Source organism: Salvelinus sp. IW2-2015, linkage group LG1, assembly GCF_002910315.2.
Source record: "Salvelinus sp. IW2-2015 linkage group LG1, ASM291031v2, whole genome shotgun sequence".
NCBI lineage: Eukaryota > Metazoa > Chordata > Actinopteri > Salmoniformes > Salmonidae > Salvelinus > Salvelinus sp. IW2-2015.
Genome location: NC_036838.1, coordinates 57,126,336 through 57,153,900, shown reverse-complemented (window position 1 = coordinate 57,153,900; position 27,565 = coordinate 57,126,336). Strand labels below are relative to the sequence as shown.

Here is a 27,565-nt window from a genome sequence, read left to right as displayed (position 1 = left end):
CCCTGGGCGGAGATGGCCCAAAACTCCCTCCGCCACTCCTCTACCAACCTATCACTGTTTCAGTGTGTGCTGGGTTATCAGCCGGTCCTGGCACCATGGCATCAGAGCCAGATTGAGGCTCCTGCGGTGGATGAATGGTTTCGGCACTCAGAGGAGACATGGAACGCTGCCCTACAACGGGCCGTCAGGAGGAAAAAGGCGAGTGCCGACCGCCACCGCAGTGAGGCGTATGCACCGGGGGATCGGGTCTGGCTCTCGACCCGAAACCTGCCCCTTCACCTGCCCTGCCGGAAGCTGGGTCCGCGGTTTGTGGGGCCATTTAAAGTCCTGAGGAGACTGAACGAGGTTTGTTATAGGTTACAACTCCCCCCTGATTATCACATTAACCCCTCGTTCCATGTGTCTCTCCTCAGGCTGGTGGTGGCTGGTCCGCTCCAGCAGTCTGAGGTGCGGGAGGTTCCTCCATCCCCTCTGGACATTGAGGGGGTCCCGGCGTATACCGTATGAGCCATCATGGACTCAAGGCATCGGGCGAGGGGCCTTCAGTACCTCGTGGAGTGGGAGAGGTACGGCCCGGAGGAGAGATGCTGCGTCCCGTCCTCCGGGTCGTCCCCGAGGCCGGTGTCGGCGCGCTGTTGGAGCCGTGCGTCAGGGGGGGTACTGTCACGACTTCCGTCGAAGTCGGCCCTTCTCCTTGTTCGGGTGGTGTTCGGCGGTCGACGTCACCGGCTTTCTAGTCACCACCGATCCATGTTTCAGTTTCGTTTTGTTTTGTCTGTATTACACACACCTGGTTTCAATTCCCGTATCATGTTCCTTATTTAACCCTCTGGCTTACATTTCTGTTCTGTCCGTGATTGTTGGTGTCTTTAGTGGTTGTTGTATGTGCTAGTGTGTATGTATGTTCCTATTTGGAATTTTGCTAGATTTTTTGAGTAAACTCCGTTTTGTTGCTCAAAATCCTGTGTCCTGCGCCTGACTCCGGCTACATCTCTGCACCCAATCGCTGACACAAGCTAAAGTTATACCTCTGTATCAGAAGGGGATAAAGTCTGACCCTGGGAATTATAGMCCTGTATCTATCCTCTGTGTAACATCAAAGATCCTGGAGAGAATTGTACATGAGCAAATGTATGATTATGTTAACAAACAGGGTCTAATGTATGATTTTCAGTCGGGTTTTAGAAAAACATACTCCACTGATTCATGTCTACTTTACTTGACTGACTTCATCAGGAAAGAGATTGATGAGGGWAATCTGTGTGGAATGGTACTGCTTGACCTACAGAAGGCCATTGATACAGTTAACCACTGTCTCCTAATCTCCAAACTGGAGGCACTGGGGTTAAGCAGTATCCCTCTAGGCTGGGTAAAGTCCTATTTATCAGAAAGGGAGCAAGTAGTAGAGGTTAATGGTTCACTGTCTCAGGCAAAACCAATGAGTTGTGGCGTTCCGCAGGGGAGCGTGCTTGGACCTCTGCTGTTTTTATTGTATATTAATGATATGAAAGATGCTTGTTCTTGCTGTCTTTTTCTTTATGCGGATGACTCTACACTTCTGGTGTCTCACAAAAGTAAAACTATGTTGGAGAGCATACTTAGCACAGAGCTTACTAACATTAGCAAATGGCTTGGAGATAATAAGCTATCTCTGCACTGAGGGAAAACTGAAGCAATTATTTTTGGATCCAGACCTCAATTGTGTAGGTTGTCTGAAATCAGAGTGSAGTTAGGGGGTGAGGTGCTGACTACTAAAACCTCTGTTAGCTACTTGGGATGTATCCTTGATGGAAGCTTGGGAGGTGTGAGCATGGCCAATAAGGTGCTAGGGAAGGTTAATGCCACGACTAAGTTTTTGGCTAGAAAGTCCAAGCTGCTTGATAAGGACTCCATGAAAGTGCTAGCTACTGCCCTCATTCAATGCCATTTTGACTATGCTAGTACTTCCTGGTTTGGGGGCTTATCTAAACCTATGAAGGGGAAGCTCCAGATAGCCCAGAATAAGTTGATCAGGGTAGTATTGAAGGTGAGTCCACGTACTCACATAGGCAGGAGCTGCTTTCAGGAACTAAACTGGCTGCCTGTTGAGGCTAGGGTGTCCCAGATTAGACTAGGTTTGGTTTACAGGAGTATTTATGGTCCTGCGCCCAGATATTTAAGTGATTACTTTCCTCGTGTTAGGGATGCACACAATCACAGCACCAGATCAGGTGTTGCTGATGTGTGCTTYTYRAGSTTCAGGAGTAATGCTGGGAAAGGTACTTTCTTGTATACTGGAGCCTCAGAATGGAATGAGTTGCCTCTGCCTATAAAAACAACGTCCTCTCTGGGCAGCTTTAAAAATAAAGTAAAAATATGTTGATGTCCTCTGTGCCCATATGAATAACCCCTATGATGTAACTGGAATGATGAGATAGATGTTCTTCTTTTATGTTTTTGTTTTATTATTTCACTGCCATACTGTGTTCGATCTTGTATAGCCATCTTATCTCAAGAGGACCACAATGGAAATAAGTCCCAGACTTTATTGTGTGTTATCCTCAATGATTTTATTAATGTGCATGTATGGCTTTTAAGTTTTATGTGTGCTTGTTTTTTTTAAATGGTCGAATTAATAAACTACACTAAACTAAACTCTGGCTAAGAAATGAGAGAGAAGTACCCTCATTCATTCACTTATTCATTCATGTCACTCTGTAAACCAAACAGAAAGACAAAAGACAGAAAACACCACTGTGCTAGCTTTGTCAATACCTGATGGCTTCATCTAAATCTGGAGCAGTGTACAGTACTCCAATAACAAAGCATCTGTGTGAAAGGTTGCTGACAGCTTCTAAAACAGTGTTCAGCAAAGCGGCACTGCCAGGGAAGTCTGACACATGAAATACCGTTACACCGACATCAACAAGAGGTTTTCAGTCTGACAGAGGAGGTAAGGAAGCTATTTCAAATAGGCCTACCTAACGCACCCAATGGGAGTGTAGACCTAGTAGATCTATGAAAATACCCTCACCCAAAGATAACAGACACACACATACACGCATGAACACGCACGCACACACACACACACACACACTTTCCTCACTGTCTCTGTGTTCCTCCAGTACCCAACTGTTGCTGCCCCTGATACGCCAAAAATCCCACTACACTAGGATCTTGGATCTAGGATCTTGGATCTAGGATCTAGGATCTTGGCAACGTTGGTCATATGCAGCACTCGTTATATTCAGGAGAGACGCTGCATCCTGATGATCTCATCATATTCCTGCTCTATATACAGAGACAGTAGACATCATCAATTATTCAGTCGTACTGTGTAAACAGATAGGAGCGATGACCAACTCTACACACCTGGAGGCCTCCGCCAGGGTCCCACAGCTCCAACTCATCCCATATCATTTACCATACAGTACAGACACACTGCCAGTCTCAATCAGGAGTGCTGTCATCTTATCAACTATCACAACCATAGCATTGTATGCAAATGTAATTCATAAAACTTAAGATACACAATGAATTGCATTATTTGGTTTGATTAGAATTGATTTTACAGGCCTTTTCAAATAATATCTGGGGTTCTGATATTCTAAGCCAGCAAATATGCTCGCAGATCGCCCTACCCATGATAATAGGTTTAACGCACAGACCAATAGAATGGTATAGTCCGGCACTGTGAGTCAACCAATAGAATGGTATAGTCCATCACTGTGAGCCAGCTGAGTATATGAGTTAGTCAAAAAGAAAATATGTAAAATGGTTCCAAAACTGTTCTTCGTCTGTCCCCGATAGGTGAACACTTTTTGGTTTCAATCCAGTTATAACCTTTCACACAAATAACCCTTTCAGGTTCTAGATAACCCCAGAAATTATTTGAAAAGACCTGTAAAATCAATTTTAATCAAACCAAATACTGCAATTCATTGTGTATCTTAAGTTTGATGAAATCCGAGCAAGGGTAGCATTCCAGAGAGACATAAGAGACTGTAACGGTCTTTGCTTCACGGAAACATGGCTCACTATCGGAGTCGGTACAGCCAGCTGGTTTCTTCACATATCGCCCCACCAGAAACAAGCATCTTCCTGGTAAGAAGAGGGACGGGGGGGTATGCCTTATGATTAACGAGACGTGGTGTGACCATAACAACATACAGGAACTCAAGTCCTTCTGTTCACCTGACTTAGAATTCCTCACAATCAAATGTCGACCGCATTATCTACCAAGAGAATTCTCTTCGATTATAATCACCGCATATATTCCCCCCCAAGCAGACACATCGACGGCCCTGAACAAACTTATTTGACTCTATGTAAACTGGAAACCACATAATCTGAAAACAAGACTCCCTAAATTCTATCAGCATATCAATTGTGCTACCAGGGCTGGTAAAACTCTAGATCATTGTTATTCTAACTTCCGCGACGCATATAAGGCCCTCCCCCGCCCTCCTTTTGGAAAAGTTGACCACGACTCCATTTTGTTGCTCCCAGCCTATAGACAGAGACTAAAACAGGAAGCTCCCGCGCTAAGGTCTGTTCAACGCTGGTCCGACCAATCTGATTCCACGCTTCAAGATTGCTTCGATCACGTGGATTGGGATATGTTCCGCACTGCGTCAAACAACAACATTGAGTTTATTAGCAAGTGCATCTGCGATGTGGTACGCACAGCAACTATTAAAACATTCCCAAACCAGAAACCGTGGATTGATGGCAGCATTCGCACGAAACTGAAAGCGCGAACCACTGCTTTTAACCAGGGCAAGGTGACCGAAAACATGACCGAATACAAACAGTGTAGCTATTCCCTCCGCAAGGCAATCAAACAAGCTAAGCGTCAGTATAGAGACAAAGTAGAGTCGCAATTCAACGGCTCAGACACAAGAGGTATGTGGCAGGGTCTACAGTCAATCACGGATTACAAAAAGAAAACCAGCCCCGTCGCGGACCAGGATGTCTTGCTCCCAGAAAGACTAAACAACTTCTTTGCTCGCTTTGAGGACAATACAGTGCCACTGACACGGCCCGCTACCAAAACCTGTTGACTCTCCTTCACTGCAGCCGASGTGAGTAAAACATTTAAACGTGTTAACCCTCGCAAGGCTGCAGGCCCACACGGCTCCCCAGCCGCGTCCTCAGAGCATGCGCAGACCAGCTGGCTGGTGTGTTTACGGACATATTTAATCAATCCTTATCCCAGTCTGCTGTTCCCACATGCTTCAAGAGGCCACCATTGTTCCTGTTCCGAAGAAAGCTAAGGTAACTGAGCTAAACGACTACGCCCTGTAGCACTCACTTCTGTCATCATGAAGTGCTTGAGAGACTAGTCAAGGACCATATCACCTCCACCTACCTGACACCCTAGACCCACTCCAATTTGCTTACTGCCCCAATAGGTCCACAGACGACGCAATCGCAACCACACTGCACACTGCCCTAACCATCTGGACAAGAGGAATACCTATGTGAGAATGCTGTTCATTGACTACAGCTCAGCATTTAACACCATAGTACCCTCCAAACTCGTCATCAAGCTCGAGACACTGGGTCTCGACCCTGCCCTGTGCAACTGGGTACTGGTCTTCCTGACGGGCCGCCCCTTGGTGGTGAGGGTAGGTAACAACATCTCCCCCCGCTGATCCTCAACACTGGGGCCCCACAAGGGTGCGTTCTGAGCCCTCTCCTGTATTCCCTGTTCACCCACGACTGCATGGCCATGCACGCCTCCAACTCAATCATCAAGTTTGCAGATGACACTACAGTGGTAAGCTTGATTACCAACAACGACGAGAGGCCTACAGGGAGGAGGTGAGGGCCCTCGGAGTGTGGTATCAGGAAAATAACCTCACACTCAACGTCAACAAAACAAAGGAGATGATCGTGGACTTCAGGAAACAGCAGAGGGAGCACCCCCCTATCCACATCGACGGGACAGTAGTGGAGAGGGTAGTAAGTTTTAAGTTCCTCGGCGTACACATCACACACAAAACTGAATTGGTCCACCCACAACAGACAGCTGTGGTGAAGAAGCGCAGCAGCGGCCTCTTCAACCTCAGGAGGCTGAAAGAAATTTTGGCTTGTCACCTAAAAACCCTCACAAAATTCTACAGATGCACAATCGAGAGCATCCTGTCGGGCTGTATCACCGCCCTGGTGGCAACCGCTCCCGCCACCAACCGTAAGGCTCTCCAGAGGTAGTGAGGTCTGCACAACGCATCACCGGGGGAAAATACCTGCCCTCCAGGACACCTACACCACCCAATGTCACAGGAAGGCCATAAAGATCATCAAGGACAACAACCACTCGAGCCACTGCCTGTTCACCCCGCTATCATCCAGAAGTGACGGAGGTCAGTACAGGTGCATCAAGCAGGGACGAGAGGACTGAAAAACAGCTTCTATCTCAAGGCCACCAGACTGTTAAAAAGCCACCACTAACATTGAGTGGCTGCTGCCAACATACTGACTCAACTCCAGCCACGTTAATAATGGAAAAATGGATGGAAAACATGTATCACTAGCCGCTTTAAACAATGCCACTTAATATAATGCGTACATACCCTACATTACTCATCTCATATGTATAGACTGTACACTATACCATCTACTGCATCTTGCCTATGCCGTTCTGTACKWTCACTCATTCATATATTTTTATGTACATATTCTTCATCCCTTTACACTTGTGTGTATAAGGTAGTAGTTGTGGAATTGTTAGGTTAGATTACTCGTTGGTTATTACTGCATTGTRGGAACTAGYAGCACAAGCATTTCGCTACACTTGCATTAACATCTGCTAACCATGTGTATGTGACAAATACAATTTGATTTGATTTGATTTGATACCACGTTGTGTGTAGTCTTTACCAGCTTTAGTTCCATTGTTACACTCACCTTTCTATGCAACGTCTTCCAGTCAGAAGGCTGTAGAGACAGTAGGGACTGTAGAGACATCCAAGAAGACAACAAAACTCCTGTTGCATTTTCCACCCACTCTATAAACCTGGATCAATGTCCAACCACTTCATCTATAACCTCATCTTACATCGGACTCCTCCTTGTGACACACACAGCCTCTCTGTACTTTAATACCAAGCCCAGGCTGCCCTCAGAAACAGATAAGACACTAACTAACCGGACAACACCTTCCTACAACAAAACACAGCCATTAAAATGCCATGGCTCACTCGGGTCTCTCCCAACAATGACAGGATACCCTAACCCSTCCCTCCCTGGGAAACTATGCTGATGCTCTGCCCAGCTCACTTCACTCCCCAGCTGAACACAGCTGATGGGAGCTGCAGTGGCCTAGCTCTCTGGCCACACCATCAATGTCCTATTGATAAAAAAGTTAAATTGATAAGAGCAAAGCATGAGTCACTCTAAAGGTGACCTCACAGTTGACTAACAGCGAAGGAGACAGCTAACAGAGCTGCTCCCTACAGATTCCTCCTCGGGATGGGAGTGCTTGGCCAACTCCCCAAAACAAAAGATTGGCACTGGAAGCAACACAGGAAAAAATGAATAATGAGACAGAGAGGGGGGGGGGATAGAGAGAGAGAGATAGACAGAGAGAGAGGGAGAGAGAGTGAGAAAGAAGGAGAGAGGGAGACAGAGCGAGAGAGAGAGACAGACTGAGAGAGTGGGAGAGAGAGAGAGACAGACTGAGAGAGTGAGAGAGAGAGAGAGAGCGAGAGAGAGAAAGAGAGACCAGCCCGCGGTGTCATGAAATGTCAGAGGGGCTCAATGAGACAATAAGAACATGAGAGAAAAGCCAAAAGCATAACAAAGTGCAGTAAACCCATACACGCTTCCCTATTGTGGTGACATCAAATTTACATAAATTATGAACATCTATTTGCTTACCAAACGTGTGTATCCAAGGTATCAGAGAACAACACCCTCTACCACCCACACATTCAGGAGGTTTTCTACAGAACAGTGGAAGTTAAATAAATGTAACCTTTTCTGGAGAACAAAAACAATATTTTAGTCAGATGGATTGGTCACTCAACTTGTTATCCAAGGGCCTAATGACCTGTTTGCAATGATCTTGTTTTAACCTTTTATTTAACTAGMCAAGTCAGTTAAGAACAAAGTCTTATTTACAATGACGGCCTAGGAACAGCAGGTTAACTGCCTTGTTCAGGGGCAGAACGACATATTTTTACCTCGTCAGCTCGGGGATTCGATCTAGAAACCTTTTGGTTACTGGCCCAACGCTCTTTTAAATTTTTTTTTTTAAATACACCTCTATTTAACCAGGTAGGCTAGTTGAGAACAAGTTCTCATTTACAACTGCGACCTGGTCAAGATAAAGCAAAGCAGTGTGACACAGACAATAACACAGAGTTACACATGGAGTAAACAATAAACAAGCCAATAACACAATAAACAAGTCAATGACACAGTAGAAAAAAAGAAAGTCTATATACAGTGTGTGCAAAAYGCATGAGGAGGTAGGCAATAAATAGGCCATAGGAGTGAATAATTACAATTTAGCAGACTAACAAGGGAGTGATAAATGAGCAGATGATGATGTGCAAGTAGAGATACTGGTGTTTAAAAGAGCAGAAAAGTAAATAAAATAAAAACAGTATGGGGATGAGGTAGGTAGATTGGGTGGGCTATTTACAGATGGACTATGTACAGCTGCAGCGGAGCTGTTGGCCCGGGGTTGGAGTAGCCAGGTGMAAGGCATGGCCAGCCATTGAGAAATGCTTATTGAAATTTTCGATTATCATGGATTTATTGGTGGTGACAGTGTTACCTAGCCTCAGTGCAGTGGGCAGCTGCRCTTGTTCTCCATGGACTTTACAGTGTCCCAAAACTTTTTGGAGTTAGAGCTATAGGACGCAAATTTCTGCTTGAAAAAGCTAGCCTTTGCTTTCCTGACTGACTGCGTGTATTGGTTCCTGACTTCCCTGAACAGTTGCACATTGCGGGGACTATTCAATGCTATTGCAGTCCGCCACAGGATGTTTTTGTGCTGGTCAAGGACAGTCAGGTCTGGAGTGAACCAAGGGCTATATCTGTTCTTAGTTCTGCATTTTTTGAACGGGGCATGCTTATCTAAGATGGTGAGGAAATTACTTTTAAAGAATGACCAGGCATCCTCGACTGACGGGATGAGGTCAATATCCTTCCAGGATACCCGGGCCAGGTTGATTAGAAAGGCCTGCTCGCAGAAGTGTTTTAGGGAGCGTTTGACAGTGATGAGGTGTGGTCGTTTGACCGCAGACCCATAGCGGATACAGGCAATGAGGCAGTGATCGCTGAGATCCTGATTGAAAACAGCAGAAGTCTATTTGGAGGGCAAGTTGGTCAGGATAATGTCTATGAGGGTGCTCATATTTACGGATTTAGGGTTGTACCTGGTGGGTTCCTTGATGATTTGTGTGAGATTGAGGGCATCAAGCTTGGATTGTAGGACTGCCGGGGTGTTAAGCATATCCCAGTTTAGGTCACCTAACAGAACAAACTCTGAAGCTAGATGGGGAGCGATCAATTCACAGATGGTGTCCAGGGCACAGCTGGGAGCTGAGGGGGGGTCGGTAGCAGGCGGCAACAATGAGAGACTTATTTCTGGAGAGATTCATTTTTTAAATTAGAAGTTCGAACTGTTTGGGTATAGACCTGGAAAGTATGACAGAACTTTGCAGGCTATCTCTGCAGTAGATTGCAACTCCTCCCCCTTTGGCAGTTCTATCTTGACGGAAAGTGTTATAGTTGGGTATGGAAATCTCAGAATTTTTAGTGGCCTTCCTAAGCCAGGATTCAGACACGGCAAGGACATCAGGGTTGGCGGAGTGTGCTAAAGCAGTGAGRAAAACAAACTTAGGGAGGAGGTTTCTGATGTTGACATGCATGAAACCAAGGCTTTTTCGATCACAGAAGTCAACAAATGAGGGTGCCTGGGGACACGCAGGGCCTGGGTTTACCTCCACATCACCCGATGAACAGAGGAGGAGTAGGATGAGGGTACGGCTAAAGGATATCAAAACTGGTCGCCTAGAGCGTTGGGGACAAAGAATAAAAGGAGCAGATTTCTGGGCGTGGTAGAATAGATTCAGGGCATAATGTGCAGACAGGGGTATGGTGGGGTACGGATACAGCGGAGGTAAGCCCAGGCACTGAGTGATGATAAGAGAGGTTGTATCTCTGGACATGCTGGCTATAATGGGTGAGGTCACCGCATATGTGGGAGGTGGTACAAAGGAGGCATCAGAGGTATGATGAGTGGAACTAGGGGCTCCATTGTAAACTAAAACAATGATAACTAACCTAAACAACAGTATACAAGGCATATTGACATTTGAGAGAGACATACAGCGAGGCATAAAGTAATCACAGGTGTTGATTGGAAGAGCTAGCTAAGACAACAACGGGTGAGATAACAACAGCTAATCAGCTAAYACAACAACAACAGGTAAAATGGCGATGACTGGGCAGAGAGGGTCGGTTAACTACACACAGAGCCTGAGTTCGCGGCTGGGGCCSACAGATAAACAAAAAATAAACAGAATGGAGTACCGTGATTAATGGACAGTCCAGCAGGCATCAGCTATGTAGCCAGGTGATCATAAGGTCCAGGGGGCAGCAACAGATGGAACAGGGAAGCCGCGGAGTAGTCGCTACTACGCTAGCAGGCGGGCGACACAGCGTTTAAAGTTAGTAGCCCGGGGCTAGTAGAAGCGTCTGCTCCGACGTCTGACGGAGGCCGGTTGAAGGCACAGCGGATGGAGTATTCGTCAGCAGACCAGTCGTGGTGGTGCGGCGGGGCGTCCAAGCCAGATGGAGAAAGAGGTATTGTAGTTGTAGTAATTTAGTTTGCTAGCCGGGAGATGCGCCTGGCTCACGGCTAACTGGTGCTAGCTTCGGGGCAGGGGTGTTAGCCACTATAGCCACTCGGTAGCAGCGGTGATCCGGTGGCAAGGTCCAGAGCTTACYGCAAGGATCCGGTGGAGTAGTGGGTTCTAGCCGTGTCTGGATGGAGTCCGGGTGAACAACTGAGTAGGCCCGGGAGGTGGGCCTCAGGGATAGCTTCGGTACTGGGTAACTCGGTGGGTGCTAGCTAGCTGTGAAGATCAAGAGTAATGGTCCAGGGATTACGGCAGGAATCCGGCGTTGTAGTGGAGAAACAGTCCGATACTGGTAGGCTGGCGAGTATTATCCAGGCTAAAAAAAGGGCTGGTATCTGTGCAGAAGGTAAATGCCGCTAGCAGTGGCTAARAATGACTAAATAGCTTGTAGCTAATTAGCTGGTGGCTAGGTGGTTCTTGCTATAAGGTCTAAAAATGTAAATAATAGCGGTTCCGTATCACATTGGGTGAGGCAGGTTAKCGGAAGGTATAATTTAATTAAAATGGAAAAGAGATTGATAATAAAATTGAAATATATACAAAAAAAGACATAAAATACAAAAGTACACGAGAGGACGAACAAAACATGTCTGCACTGCTACCTGCCGCTCCACTTCAGTGGAGGAGCAGCTAGCTATTCAGGTTAGAGAAAAACTAAACAACGTTGTTCACATTATCAGCAAATCATAAAGTGGGTGGTTCCATCCRAGAATGCTGATTGGCTGACAGCCGTGGTATATCAGACCATATACCATGGGTATGACAAAACATGTATTTTTACTGCTGTAATTACGTTGGTAACCAGTTTATAATAGCAATAAGGCACCTCGGGGGTTTGCTGTATATGGCCAATATACCACAGCTAAGAGCTGTATCCTAAGGGCTTTGCGTCGTGCCTAAGAACAGCCCTTAGCCATGGTATATTGGCCATTTACCACACCCCCTCGGGCCTTATTGCTTAATTATAGGAGTCCTCTAAAGAACCTTGATTTTGCTAACAGTCTACATGGTGTCATGTCGCCTATGTTGTACAAGTCTGTGAATATTTCTGACAGTATGTATTGATCTCTATTGTTACTTTTAGAATAACATAACAACAGTAATGCACCTGGTCACTACAGGAAACTAGAATAGCTACGCACCTGAAGGAGATGGCACACCCTGTTGTTTAACCACCACCACGCGCACAGCACAACACACACACACCACACACACACACACACACACACACACCACACACACACACACACACACACACACACAACACACACACACACACACACACAACACACACACACACACCACACACACACACACACACACACACTAAACCCACCCAGAGGACAGTGAACTTTGCGACAATCCCCGTAAAGAAAGCCATCAATAATTAGCCAGCTGCCAGTGAGGGCACTCCCTTCCTGTCCGTCTGACACATTTGTAGGAAGTCTCAAGGAGAACAGTTGTCATGGAGAGGAAAAGGACAGGAGAGAAAATGGTTAGGAGAAAAAGACGGAGGCAAGAGGGAGAGAGGGGAAGGAGAGAAAGAGTGAGGCAGGAAAGTAAGGAAGGTCAGAGAGAGAGGAGGGAAGGAGATATGGGACCACGAGATAAAGAGGTAGGGCAGAGGGAGGCAAGAGAGAAGGGGCCAGAAGAGAGAGGGAGGCAGGGGAGAGAGGGGGGGCAGGAGAGAGAGGGGGCCAGGAGAGAAAGGGGGCCAGGAGAGAGATGAAGACAAGAGAGAGGCGGCCAGGAGAGAGAGGGGGCCAGGGGAGAGAGGGAGGCAGGGGAGAGAGGGGGCCAGGAGAGAGAGGGAGGCAGGGGAGAGAGGGGGCCAGGAGAGACAGGGAGGCAGGGGAGAGGGAGGCAAGAGAGAGATTAAGACAAGAGATAGGGGGCCAGGAGAGAAAGGGGGGCAGGAGAGAGAGGGGGCAGGAGAGAGAGGGGGAGAAAGGAAGGTTAGCGAGAGAGGAAGGAAATAAGGGGCAGGAAGGAAGGAAATATGTAATAAACATTATTTAGGTCAGAATCCTGGTGTGTGTGTGTAGAGACTGAGGAGCCTGAGGCTTTTAGTGTCTTTCTTTTGTCTTTATTTTCTATACATGCCTCCCCATCAGRTCGCATGTATCCGTGGCCAAATTCCTGACCATGGTGAGGTGCCTGGAGTAAAATAATTATCTGTTTATGGCTTCTGTTTCCCTCTGATGACCCCCTGCAGGAACTGTACCCATTGTGGATATAATAATGCCATGGTGGATAAAATAACCCCATGGTGGATAGAAAAACGCCATGGTGGATATAATAACGCCATGGTGGACATAATATCGTCATGGTGGAAATAATATCGCCATGGTGGACATAACTCCATAGTGGATAAATTAACTCCATGGTGGACATAATAACGCCATAGTGGATAAATTAACTCCATGGTGGACATAATAACGCCATTGCTCGTGGACATTAATAACTTCTAATTGGTGGACATAACTAATGCCATGGTGATAATAGTAACGCCATGGTGACATTAATAATCGCTAGTAATACATATCCAGGTGATATAATAACCTCCATGGGACATAACGCCATGTGGTGACAACGTACTTATTAAAATAACGCCATTAGTGATCTTAATATAACGGCCATCAGTGGACATAACTCCTATTGGTGGACATAAAACGCCATAGTGGATATAAATAACTCCATGTGATCTATAATACGCCAATTGGATGAGCCAAATAACGGCCTTTATGGTGACATAACTCCATGTGGGTCTAAATAATAAGTGCGACCAACTGGACATTAATAATGCCATGTGGTATAGATGTGGATATATAACGCCATGGTGGCAATCATAATAAACGACCATGGTGGACAATAACTGCCATGGTGCAATATACTTCCATGATAATAACGCCATTGGTGGACATAATCTATAAACGCCATGCGTGGGACATAACTCCAATGGTGGATATAATAAAACTCAATGGGACATAATAATGCCATTGTGGATTAAAAACTCCGATGGATGGATATAATAACGCCATTGGTGGACATAATAACGCCATGGTGGCATCATAACTCCATTGGTGGATATAATAACTCAAAAGTGGGGACATAATAATGCCATGTGGACACATAGCCAGGTAACCACCATTGGTGGATACAGTGCCACACCGGAATATAACTCCAGGGCATAGGATATAGATAAGCCAATGGTGCGGACATAATAATGCCATGCGTGGATAGAGTAACGCCATGTGTACATAATAAGCCATGGTGGATATGTAAACGCCTATGGTGACATACACTCTATGTGGATAGAATAACGCCATGGTGATATAGTAACCCATGTGACCGATCAATGTAATGCCACAGATGATATTTTTTGTTCTAAACAGTCCTAACAGTCTTAATTGACCGGAAGAACACTTAATTTATTTATATAAAATGAGACATAGGCTACTGACAAAATTTGACTGCACTAATAACATTGTACTCCAAAATAGCTAACATCTAAATGCCAAGCGTTTAGCAATATACCCCTTGGTGAAACCAATTATACAGCCTCTGCAAGGTTAGGTAGCGACCATAGAGGTTTCCCGTCCTCCTAAAAGTKTCCATTCCAGTTAGCTTTTGATCAATAATGTTTCCCTAGCCCAGTAGTTTATAACCAGGGCAGGTCATTCACTCAAGCCCAGGGCTCAGCCACCGGAGAGCCACAATAACACTCAGGAACGCTAAAGAGAGCTCTGCAGAGAGGCACCAATCATTTCTGAACTTACAATGCCAAGTAGGCGAAATGAGACACTCAAATACACACTGCAGCTGCTCACTGCTGTGATTAGCCACACAACAGAGAGGTTCTCTGATGGTGTTTTCATGAATGAGCTCTCGTGTCCTCGTAGTGAGAGGAAAAACCATTCAAGGATGCAGGTAAGCAAAGACCAGCTACAATATCCGAGATGCTAGAGTCTAAGCATAATTAAGACACAGATTAGAGCACATTAACACTGAGAATGGACCTTGTAAAATTSTCAAACCCTCACAGTGACACTAGAGCAGGGATCATCAACTAGATTCAGTCACGGCCAATTTTTGTCTGAGAGCATGGTCGAAACATAATAATAATAATTTGTACATTACAAATTGACCACAACTAAGCCCAAAAAGCATAAAAAAATGGTGTCATTGTTACGTTCGTTGATGGAAGGATCGGACCAAGGTGCAGCGTGGTAGGCGTACATTTTAATTTATTAAATGAACACCGAAAAAACAATAAATACAAAACGAAACGTAAAGTCTAGTAGGGCTAAACAGCACAGTACCAAAAACAAGATCCCACAAACTACAGGTGGAAAAGGCTGCCTAAGTATGATCCCCAATCAGAGACAACGATAGACAGCTGCCTCTGATTGGGAACCATACCCGGCCAACAAAGAAATAGAAAACATAGATTGCCCACCCTAGTCACACCCTGACCTAACCAAATAGAGAATTAAAAGGATCTCTAAGGTCAGGGCGTGCAGTCATACCTTGATTACATTGAGACGATTACATATGTCCGTGTTTGTATTCGTGGGAATAATTGAGAACAGATTTCCTAAATTAAACACATTTTTAGCTGATTTCCTGGTGATTTTAGTTWAAAAAATATTTAAAAAATGTAAATTTTATACTAAAAGCTTTGGGGGACAAAAAATATCACTGGTGGGCAGGTTTTGGACCGCGGGCCACCTGTTGCCAACCCCTGGACTATAGGGTATGTCTGCCAGCTAGACGTGCTAACATGGGGTCAGAGGATTAATATGTGCCTTGGAACAATCAAACAAGTTCTGCACCCAACGCTTTGACAACATAAATCCATTTCCTCCCTCCACCAGCCCTTGCTGCCCTCTCCCATAGCTCTGCAGGTCTCCACTGAGTGGACACTGTAAATCTGGACTATAGATGAACAGTTAAAACCTGCAGTCAACACCCACATGGGTTTCCATTATGTCTGAATCCCAAAAGGCACCCTATATCCATAGGGCTCAGGTCAAAAGTAGTGCACTATATAGGGAATAGRGTTCCATTTGTCCTAGGTCTCAGACAGTACTGGCGGATGGATAGACAGAGCCAAGTTCTTCTCCTAACAAGCTATTGGGAGCAGTGGTTACATTTATGAGATGCATGTGTGTTCACTGTTGGAAAGGTGATGACTCATGACTGAGACTCATAATGGAAGAATTGATTGCCTTAATCCATCAAGCAAAATTAAGAACAAAACAGAGGATTTCCAAATGTGTTTCCAACCAACCAAGCCATTTAAAGCTCAAGTTGGGACACATACAGTATCCATTTCTGCCAAGTCATACGCTGCAGAGGAATTCACCATCTGCTCGTCTCTCATATGCTCTACAGGCAAACTGCTCAATTACCACCCAGCATGGTGGTTGGGCTGGGTGCCTGGGCCTGCCTGGTCTGGGCCTGTGGAGAGCCCCTTCCCTGCCACCCTCGCCATCTCTCAACCAGATACTAATGATATGATACGTTCCTCCCCTTCCTTTGTCCCTATCCAATTGTGTTAGATCAGTGAATTACATTTTAAAGGTACAAAGTCTGCATCTATATATAGGGAGCACACTCAACCAGTAGAAAACAGGGAGTTTCTGCTTGTAGTATTGAAGGCCTATGTTGAAATGTGAGCCTAATCAGAAATCWGTGAAAACCCTTACCTTCTCAACTGGGCCAATCAGGTTTCCATATATCCCCATGCAGGTTTGGATTGTGTTCCTTAAAATCCCCACCCCTAAAGAAGCACACCTAAGGAGACAAGAGAGAGACAGTTACATCAGGAGTAGGATTATGGATTTCATAATAAAACAAAATGACAGACGGACACACACAACTGACGTCTCCATCTCAGAGATTCATATATCTCCTGTAATCCTTCTCTTCCTCAATACCAAGATGGATCTTAACAAATATGAATCTGAGCTCCTCTCTTCTAATGTCTCTCTCCATCTTTGTATGTCTGTCCTTCAGACCGGTGATAAGAGCAGAGAAGACAGCCAGTAGGGATCAATGCCCTCTCCAAGAGAAAGAGACAAGGTTTTGGCTGTGATGTCAGATGAGACTGACCTATGTTTACTGGACATTTTGCAAAGGTCGTTCTGTATAGAAGGAGAACTGAACAAAGAATGAGAATGACTCAAACGAAATCATCAAAGCACATGATGTGCTTTACTTGGAACAACCTAAATAACAATTTCGAAGTACTCATTTTAGGTGCCTCATAAAAAACACGTGGCCTTATAMGAAGGAAGCAAGTCCCCAGTCACTTTCTACGATACAGGCAGTGGACTGGACAGTGATGTAACGTCGGCATAACACAGTCAATGGGAAATACTGAACCTGGCCTTTACGGACACCGGAGGCAGCCTCTCTCTCTGTCCACTCCAGTCGTCCCATGTGAGCATCCTATCACTATCTCCAAATACCTAACAGCTCAATCCTAAACTTTGCACTCAGCCTCCACCACCATCTAGATGATGCACTTTACTGAAAGAAGGTGTTAGGAGAAACCTTTCATTTAAAGGTGTAGTAGGTTGAGGGGTAAAATCCCCTTGTGTTTCAGTACTCAGAGAGGAGATGGTGTGGGAAGTTGGGGCATGGTAGCATAATGCAGTATGTTGCAAAAAGATAAGGAAGTAAGACATGACAGCTGGATTAGAACCATTTCCCTGTTTGACCGCTAGGTTTTATGGGTATTATGACACCTCCACTGTGGGACTCTATATGAGGCCTAAAAAGGCAATGGATATCCCAGAAAATGTTCTTATTTATAGCCTATTATTAAGCTGTATTTGGTTCATAATGTAGTAATAGACGAAATGCACACACATATGTAGCATATTATGCTCTCTGCCACCCAAATATACTGAATATGGATTTGACAACAACTAGGCCTAGTAAGAATCTGGAAAATCTGCATACATTGCTGAACCTTACTATTCCAAATAACGCATATTCAGGCTACACAAGCTGGGAATGGGTAAAACCAGTGATTTGGCTAAATGAAATGCAGTGTCATTTAGTGTAGGATTAAGATTGTGGAGAGCAGATGTGACAAGGAGGCTTGTACGTACAAATGACTGAGGCAAACAGTGAATGGATGTATCCATGGGGAATAGCCTACAGTCCTACAGTGGCAGATTCACATTCATTTGGAGAAGAAAAACAACTTATGATCTGGGCGAATTAATTACATTAGAAATGGTGCCACATCTGTCATTCCTCCTTCAGCGGAGTCAGCTGAATTGGGGTGTATAAATTAGACGTGTGTCCTGGGCCCCATTCATATTCATCACATTAATTAATCCAATTACACACTAACACAGACAGGGGCACACACACARGCACAGACACATACGTGACGCGAACACATAGACACATGCACACCCACAGACACACATGCAAACACACTGAAGCACGCATGCATGTAGGCAAATACACACACACATACACACAGTACTCTGTATGACCCTGCACTTCTAGTTTCATCGTGCCCTTCACTTCAGAGTAAAACCCTTATGTGGACCCATTGCGGCAGGCATCATAACAGACTTTGATAAAAACATAGATAAATGTGTTGGTTTATTCATCTCAAACAGCAGATGGCTTTCATGCAGCTCATTTATGCTCAGAACGCAAACACAGAGCATGGRGAGAGAATGAGAATGTCTGAGAGGAATGACTGTTTTTCTGCTGACCAAACAACACGTGGACACTTGAACAGAGCCAACTCTTAAACAGTGCTGAAGACACACTTCTTGATCTGGAGGAAAAAGTTGGCATGGAGTATCGCCAAGGCCAACCTATGTGGAGATCCAAAGAAATGTTCCAGGTGTTGGTTCGGCTGAAACTAAATGGACCTGCACATTGCTAGGCCTATACTCCCTACTGCTTTTCTTCAATGAACGATTTCGGCTTGAAATGGGGCTTCGCCAGGACAGACAGCAATGAAATTAACCTGCATGTTATTGTGCTCACTTCCTTCTATGGCCAGGTGTGGACCAGCAATGTGCTCTGAGGTTCAGTCAGGCCAATGTCATTCAGCATGGTGATAGTGGTGGTGAGCTGAGAGTTCAGGACCCTGGACAGTGCCCTGTTGAACAGCGCTCTCTCTCTCTCTCTCTCTCTCTCTCTCTCTGCAGATGGAGGTCAGACAACCTCACTGAGAAACTCCAGAGTTAACACCACCAGCTGTTCCAAGCCAATAAATCACACAGAATTGTTTCTTTGGGGCAATTCCCCCAAATTAAATGCGTCCATGAACACAAACACTCAGCTGTCTGAGAGGCTGCAACAAACATATGCAATATATTTAATGTTATTATGAGGTAGCAGCTACCCTTTAGCTTTTGTAACCAGATATCATGTCTCACTGTACTGGTTACAGCATCCTCTCAGCTGACCCTCCATCACAGAACCTGAGCAGACCTGACTCACATTAGGACATTCTGCGTTCACACATGCAGCCCAATTCTGATATTTTGCACAATTACTGGTAAAATAGCTGATCTGATTGGACAAAAGACCAATTAGTGGAAAAAGATCAGAACTGGGCTGCCTGTGTAAKTACAGTCCAGAACCATCAGGAGTCAGGACCTGTAGAGAGGTCTTTATCTGAACCACTGCTAGGGTCCACTAGCTTAGTTGGTTCAACCAATTCTGCTCCTATTGGTGATTATCCCATATCTCTCAAGCTTACTCAAGGAAAGACATGCTCCACTAATACATTTAAAAGCCTGGATGGTGGATGGCATTGATATGAATACTGTACTAGATGTATAGATCATTTATCTGTTAGGTTGTTTATGGTATGTTGGAGGAAAATGCCCGCTTAAGGAACATTTCTATTTTCTGAGAACAAAAAAGTTTGGTAAAAATATAGATGATTTGTTCACTGAAGTTAGTTGTAGATACTGTAGATGATTTGGACATGATTTGAAAATGCTAATATGGGTACTATTGAATTGTATTAGATTGTCCTGGGGGCATTTTGCCCCAAATATACTAACTTTAAATATCATTATTTTATAAAAACTGATGGCAATCTCTCTAGCCAAGTGGATTATTTTTCTTTAGGCTCCCTTAATGGTATATATATATATATATATATATATATAAAAGTTTATAGATATGACTATATTTGATTAAATATAGGCTTAAATCTTTTTCTAAATTACAAAATATTAGAGCAATGTACCTGAACATTGTTTTGTTGGAGTGACTTAAACAGTTGAGATGAGACTGCTTACATTTTTAGTTGCGCAAGAGTAGTGGTAGCCAGGGAAAGTGTCGATTGTTTCTGTTGTTGCGTGAAATAAAGTGGTTTCTGTGAGAATTACAGGCAGGGGATGTTCAACCCCAAACCATCCTATTTTCCTCATTCAAAATGAATGAAAACAAATTAATCATATAAATAGTTATTATGTGAAGCATGCTATAGGTGCGGTATAATGGCGTTATTTGACAGTCAAAAGGCTATAACAGCTATATATTGTACAATTTAMGCTACTAAAGAATAAAGCAACAAAAAAACTGCAGGGTGGAAAAGTCTCGCTGCCGCGGGTAGCAGCAGTAWGAAAGGGGTTGCGTAGCCTACCAGTCAAACGATACTGTTCTAGTCTATTCTTCTTGCTCTTTCTAGTTTCTACTCAACCAAACTACAAATTGCGAATGCGCATATAAATGCATGACATACCAGAGAACGCAATGCGATGTGTCCGACTCCCCTGTTGGCCTAAATATACAAATGTTTCCGTTATAATAGCTAGAATGGTCGATAGACCCTGCTCAGTCAACTGACAGCAAAGGCTTGCCTTGTGTGTTGCACTTAAAGTGCGGGGGGCAAAGAGGCGACAGATGGGGGATGGTCCCAGGGCCGGCTCTAGCCTTTTGGGGGCCCTAAGCAAGATTTGGTTTGCCCCCCCTGAATTCTACACATTTTTCCATGACTTATGCCATGTTAATTATATCTGAGTGAGAGTGACTAACAAAATCAATGGGGGCCCCCTGGWGGTCAGGGCCCCTGCCCGGTTAGTTTTCGGACATGATTACTACAAGTTTAGAAACTGGCTAGCCTAATTTACCAATCTGAAAATTGTTAGCTGACATGGCTAATTGAGTGACCGTCATTGACTGACATAACAGAAAAATAGCTGATACACAATGAAGTTTTGAACGTACACCTTGTTGACACCCCAACTTTTTTTTTATAAATACCCTAGCGGACTGGGGCCCTAAGCGACTMCTTATGCCTGGAGCCGGCTCTGGATGCTCTCCCCCCTATCTGAGATATCTACTGCAGCCCTCATCCTCCACATACAACACCCGTTCTGCCAGTCACATTCTGTTATTAAAAGTCCCCAAAGTACACACATCCCTTGGTCGCTCCTCTTTTCAGTTCGCTGCAGCTAGCAACTGGAACGAGCTGCAACAACAAACACTCAAACTGGACAGTTTTATCTCAATCTCTTCATTCAAAGACTCAACTATGGACACTCTTACTGACAGTTGTGGCTGCTTTGCGTGATGTATTGTTGTCTCTACCTTCATGCCCTTTGTGCTGTTGCCTGGGCCCAATTATGTTTTTACTCTGTTTTGTGCTGCTACCATGTTGTACTGCTGCCATGTTGAGTTGCTACCATGTTGTTGTCATGTTGTGTTGCTACCATGCTGTGTTGTCATGTGTTGCTGCCTTGCTATGTTGTTGTCTTAGGTCTCTCTTTATGTAGTGTTGTGTTGTCTCTCTTGTCGTGATGTGTGTTTTGTCCTATATTTGTATTTAATTTATTTTACATGTTTAATCCCACCCCGTACCCACAGGAGGCCCTTTGACTTTGGGTAGGCCGTCATTGTAAATAAGAATTTGTTCTTAACTGACTTGCCTAGTTAAATAAAGGTTAAATGAAGAAAAAAATGAYAAAAGCTTGCAAGGATGATTGGAACAGGTTCAGATTGAAGTGGTGTAAACTCAGACAGTGTGCTGCAGAGATGTGTTCATTAATTAGACTATGTTATTAACAAAAGTACATGGCTATTTTACCCATATGGTAATAATAGTAAATAGCAAAAATTACAATGATAATAATTTAACCATACTGGTAATTCAATTTATCTTACTACAGTTTTCCCGCCAGCTCAGTAGATGGCGTTAAAGCTGCTAGGTSCAACGCCTGCGCATAAACGCTCTTGAACAAGTTCTGTCTTTCCTTCCGGCTCCGGTCCCCTAGCAAGTTGTAAGGTAAGTAAATTCTGGGAAAAATTATCGTAATAAATCTCCAACATCTTACATTGTATGAAGCTGTTACGCTCAGTTTACATAGATGTGTATCTCGTTGTTATAAACATCCACACATTTCCCKAAAAATAATTGTATTACTCGAGAGGTAGGCTGATATACACAAGGTATTCTCGGTAACTACCCTGGCATGACTGCATTTTGGTCAACGCTKGATAGCTTCTTTTTTAAATTTTAACTAGGCAAGTCAGTTAAGAACAAATTCTTATCWACAATGACGGCCTACRGGGTTAACTGCCTTGTTCAGGACGACAGATTCTTACATTTTCGGCTCGGGGATTCGATCCAGCAACCTTTCTGTTACTGGCCCGACGCTCTACCATTAGGCTAACTTATCTGACGCCCCCAAGTTAGCTACCACTTTGCCGGATGCAACAGATACACGTTTAAGTGTGGCGTTATCGTTATACTCTATATAAGCCTTGTAAAAAATAGTATATATATTAAAGTTCTCTGTTACCCACCGCATCTGGGAAATGAGCCCATACCATAGTTMTCCGACGAAGCTGGTTAGCTATCGACTGGGGTAGATGGCATAGGGCTCCCAATCGTGGTCAAACCGTGACCACCTTGTAGGCYAATGTAAGCCAGCCAGTAATTGTGGGTAGATGGACATCGCTGTTATATTGCTTGCACGCGAACGCTTGTCTCATTGTCGTTTGTGTGAACAGATGCTGATGCCCAAGAAGAACCGTATTGCGATCTATGAGCTCCTCTTCAAAGAGGGCGTCATGGTGGCAAAGAAAGATGTGCATCTGCCTAAGCACCCCGAGCTTGCCGACAAGAACGTGCCCAATCTTCATGTGATGAAAGCAATGCTGGTAAGATAAACTATTGCTTCTACTTTGAGTTGTTATCGTCGTTTTATCCTTTGAGACTGGGGTGCAGTTCTTGTGTCAAGTAGCATGATGTCCACAGGTATAAACTGTGTGTCTGGTTGCACTATTAGGCAATATTCCAAGTGTGTTTGGTAACCAGTTACGTTGTATCTAAAGTCAGATTTGTTGATGTGAAGACCTGAAGGTGAATTTTGTGAGTGGACTACAAGGGTGACAGTGAAGAGATGATGCATATCCGATGTGGATTTGCAGACTTGTACTCAGTTGGTCTACATAAAGAAGTTTCCTAGCATGCCTTGTCTGAGATTTTTTGACTTTATCGTATCTCTGTCTAGAAAATGCATGTTTTGCATGTTTGTCTTTCAGTCCTTGAAGTCACTTGGGTATGTMAAGGAGCAATTTGCCTGGCGCCATTTTTACTGGTACCTCACCAATGAAGGTATCCAGTACCTGAGAGACTTCCTGCACCTTCCACCTGAGATTGTTCCTGCCACTCTGCGCCGCCAGATGCGTCCTGAGACCGCAAGGCCCAGGCCCAAGGGTACGTCCATTTATAGGCCTACCATGTTCACACTGCTGAGCTGTGTACTACACATCCACTGTAGTTGCTGGAACTGTGCTGAAAGGAAAGTTTCCAAGCCAGCACAGTAATGTGAATCTGGTGTTACTGTTCCTAGTAAGGCCCTACTTCAATAAACTGGGCTGGAGCATTCCAATCCTGGGGGTTTGCAGTGTGCTGGCTTTAGTACCAGCTCAGTACTAACAACTGATTCAACTAATCGTGGTATTTTTTAATTTGGGCTGATTTAGTTCAATCATGTGGGTTAGAGCTGGGGTTGAACAGGTCTGCATACACTGGTCCTCAAGGACCGGACAGTGAGGACTATTGAATTTAGTGCTTTAAAGCCCTAGGTGCTGATTGGACCTCAARGTGATGATCCTTCCTGTGTTTTTGAGTGTCTTTAACCTCCCACTCAGCTGAGCGTTGTCATTTCTTTTCCAGGTATGGAGGGAGAGCGGGGAGAGAGACCCGCCCGCTTCAACCGTGATGGGGGTGACCGAGACAATTACAGGAGATCTGCTGCACCACGTATGTATAGTGTTACAGGATCCTGCTCATCCTAAAAAGTAGCTTTCAGCCAACTGGCCATTTCATCTGCTGACTAGTGTGCTTTGTAGATTAAAATACACTGATGGTAACCCTGCCTTGGTTTCCAGTAGTTGATCACATTTGTGATCAGTAATGACTTGTCTCAGCCTTTGTGTAARTAGTGTGAAGGTTGATGTTGAACGGGTGAACATTTTTAGCTTACAACCTATCAGAAATGACATGGTCATTCACATTTACTGATCACGAAAAGCATGCAGTTACTTGCTGTGTAACTCTGATGATAGAGCTAAATGTGCACAATTGTTTTGCATGGAATAATCAAATGTTTAGTCCTGACTATCTTCAATAGGTGATATTAAAATCAAAAAGTTAACATTTATTTAACAATCCCTTAAACCGCATGTAGTTGTCAATAGTTTGTGGATATGGGGTCTCCTTGCCCCCCAGCAGCCAAATCAAACTTGTGACGTTTTATTGAAAATTACACATAACTTAAAACATTATTGGGCGAAAGAATGTTTAGTTTACAAGCTGTTTTTTTCTTTACAGCTGGTGGAGACAAGAAAGCAGAGGCAGGTGCTGGTTCAGCTACAGAGTTCCAGTTCGTAAGTACTGTATTGCCTTTTGCTATTGTAGTCCGAAGCAAGGGCGTATTCATTACGCCGATTCTGTTCCAAAATGTTTCCTTAATGGAAGCAAACAAAACGGGGCCTACCCGATTTTGTCTAATAGAAACTCGTTTTAACTGTTTGGACTAATGATTGCACCRCGGGTGTTCTCAAATCTGTTCCTGTGGAGCCACTCAGTATGCTGGTTGCACTGACAAGTCTAAATAACAAATTATCAAAAACGATTAAGTTTATTGGATAGCCGACCGTTGTTTATTGGATAGCCGACCGTTGAAAGGTTGTATACATCTGTTACTAGAATAGGAAATGTTCTTTTGTTGGCATTTAAATTGAGACTCAACTATATGACATTACCATGAGCAATTGTAATTGATCAGCTGGTTTGAAAAACTGCATACCTTGTGTAGCCAGAAGCACTGGTCTAACGCATTGAGTAAAGTTATTCGGGTAGACAAATTCYGGACATGAATTGGAAACATAACCGTATGATTGTTTTCCTGACCAACTGTTGTCCTGTGATGTGGAAGCTTACCCTTCTCTCTTGTTTTCAGAGGGGTGGATTTGGACGTGGCAGAGGACAGCAGCCTCCTCAGGAGTAAATTTCTATCAATTTCTTTACAATAAACACACAAAATGCAGCTCTGTCCTTTTTCTTTGTCAGTGCTTTAGATACTGGCCATTCTGGATTCATGTAGTATTTTTCCACAATATACATTTACACTTTGTGTGGAATGAGGAGTGTTAATTCACACACTACAGTAATTATACTAACTAAAGCTTGGCAAAGGTTATTCAAAGTGCAGTCTTTCAGTCAGGTGTTAATCAACAACTATTAAAAGCAGAATAAGCAGCTAGACATGTGATGGTTCATAAAAGCAAATTGAATCCAGATCTGAAATACTGGTGTTTTTATTTGTTGGCACATTTTTATATTACAATCTTCAGTCCACTGGTTTATTCCACAGTCCCAAATGATGAGAAATAAAATTCCAGAGATGTACCTTTACTACAAATATGTAGGGAAACTAAAAGGCTGAGGTCAAGAGCTTATGTTGAGGGAAATGGAAACATATTAGCTAGTCCAAATAGCTTTTTACACAATCACATCGGATTACGATTTTTGCCTAATCAATTTGTACATAGTGGGAGTATCACCCGACTTGGTGGACGGTCCAATTGAAAAAGGATCAAGCTGTTAACCACTATCCCAATTAAATGCTATGCCATGAATACTGCAGAATGCTCAACTGAACATTGAGAAGAAAAAAAAATTGACATGGGTTGTTGCAGAATACTGCCTGGCCACTAGCTGGTGTTAATCGTTTCCCAGTGGTCATGTGATTTCCAATATCTAGTGTGTTGAAGGACCATGGCCTATTGGAGCAGAGGTCGCTTTTGGGCCTTTTAGAAATGCATCCTTCCTACTTTCATTCATCCWCAAGGCTTTGACAGCAGTGCTGTGTAAAATCATCCCTTAGGAAGAGAAATGCATGTATAAATCCTTYTCCACTTCAACTTTCATTGCCCATTGCATTAAAATAAGTTAACAATTGTGATATGGAAAGGGGAAAACATACACTTTAGGTTTTAGTCAAGTGTATCGGAGAGCCTCTAGCTAAAGCAGCACATGTACAACACATCTTGTCAGGYACACAATAAAATTGACAAAGGTTAAAGAACAAATAGTCATTGATGGGCTGTTACATGATATCCATTTTTTTTCTCCCCGCGCTTGCCTGCCCTCGTACCGATTTTCAGTAGAACACCTTTGTCAGTCACACCGATTTCCCAGCTCTAAGCTGATTGTTAGATCATTATCATTGAAAGAAAATGGTGGACTTTAAGGGAGGCTGACCACAGAATTGAAATACAGGTCTAAATGTATTCTGCTCTGTGGGTTTGACAGGTGATATTGGAAAGGATCCGGTCTTCACTAGACAGTTCCAAGACTTTGCCCCCAAACATTGATGCAGCTCATTTAAAAAGCAATACATCTTGGTTCAAAGTCCTAGGCCTTTGTGAGAGGGAGGGGGGGATTCCTGTAGCATTTCTATTGATGTCATCCACTCAACTTAGTTACACCCTTAAAGATATTTCACATCCATTGCCAATTAGAGAACAGGCCTACATCATTGAGTCTGGGATTGGGGAGAACATAGATWACGCTCCGTTTGGAGAGCGAATGATGAGCTACTGAAACAATGACGGGGCAAAAGAGATAACGGGGGAGATGTAGTGGCCTGTAAGTATAAGCGTTGGTTGTCAGAGACTAGGATAATGTCATAACAGCGCAGTGCTGCCATGTATGGTAGACTAGTGGTTTGGAAGTGCTCAGCGGAGAATCTACATTTCGGCCTAAATTCAATWAGAATAAGAGTTAACCGGCAATAGCCGACACCTCCAACTGTGTTGGAGCCATCAAATCAGTGTGCAGCTGCTCTTGATCATTGTTACAATGCCACACCCGTCCAACTTGCATTAGAAGCTTAGAACGAGAGCCTACACTATTTAAAAATAATGCTCAAATTGAAAATCAGAAAACAAAATAATCGAAGTGTAAAAGCCTAATCGAAGTGTAAATTATATCTCACATTCCAGTGTTCCAACTTGTAAACAAGGCTACATGGGGTTTCTCTTAATGTGACTCCGTGCAGCCAATGGCAATGTCCGCTCTAGGTATAATGCCAGGAGCTGCCAGTGGATTTGACAGCTCTAATGCAGTTCCACACAGCCAAGAGAACCGCTATGAGGATGTCGGCTAAKGCGGATGTGATTGAATRGAG

At 44.0% G+C, this 27,565-nt stretch overlaps 1 protein-coding gene and 1 long non-coding RNA gene across 2 annotated transcripts in view; one reads left to right on the top strand and one right to left on the bottom strand.

The window, feature by feature from the left end:
• Nucleotides 1-20,717, bottom strand: part of LOC111972851 (uncharacterized) — a 37,393-nt gene extending 16,676 nt beyond the window's left edge. The window contains exons 1-2 of the long non-coding RNA XR_002878509.2: nt 20,605-20,717; nt 16,571-16,658 (exon numbers count right to left, since the gene is read on the bottom strand). This is a non-coding gene — a long non-coding RNA (uncharacterized lncRNA). The remainder of the gene's footprint in view (nt 1-16,570; nt 16,659-20,604) is intronic.
• A 1,340-nt stretch (nt 20,718-22,057) lies between these two features.
• LOC111970751 (small ribosomal subunit protein eS10) lies at nt 22,058-25,420 on the top strand. The gene is made up of 6 exons (XM_023997515.2): nt 22,058-22,146; nt 22,875-23,024; nt 23,409-23,583; nt 24,046-24,132; nt 24,703-24,758; nt 25,334-25,420. The coding sequence occupies exons 2-6, from the start codon at nt 22,875-22,877 to the stop codon at nt 25,379-25,381; spliced, it is 516 nt and encodes a 171-aa protein (XP_023853283.1). The 5' UTR covers nt 22,058-22,146; the 3' UTR covers nt 25,382-25,420.
• Nucleotides 25,421-27,565: the final 2,145 nt, after the last annotated feature.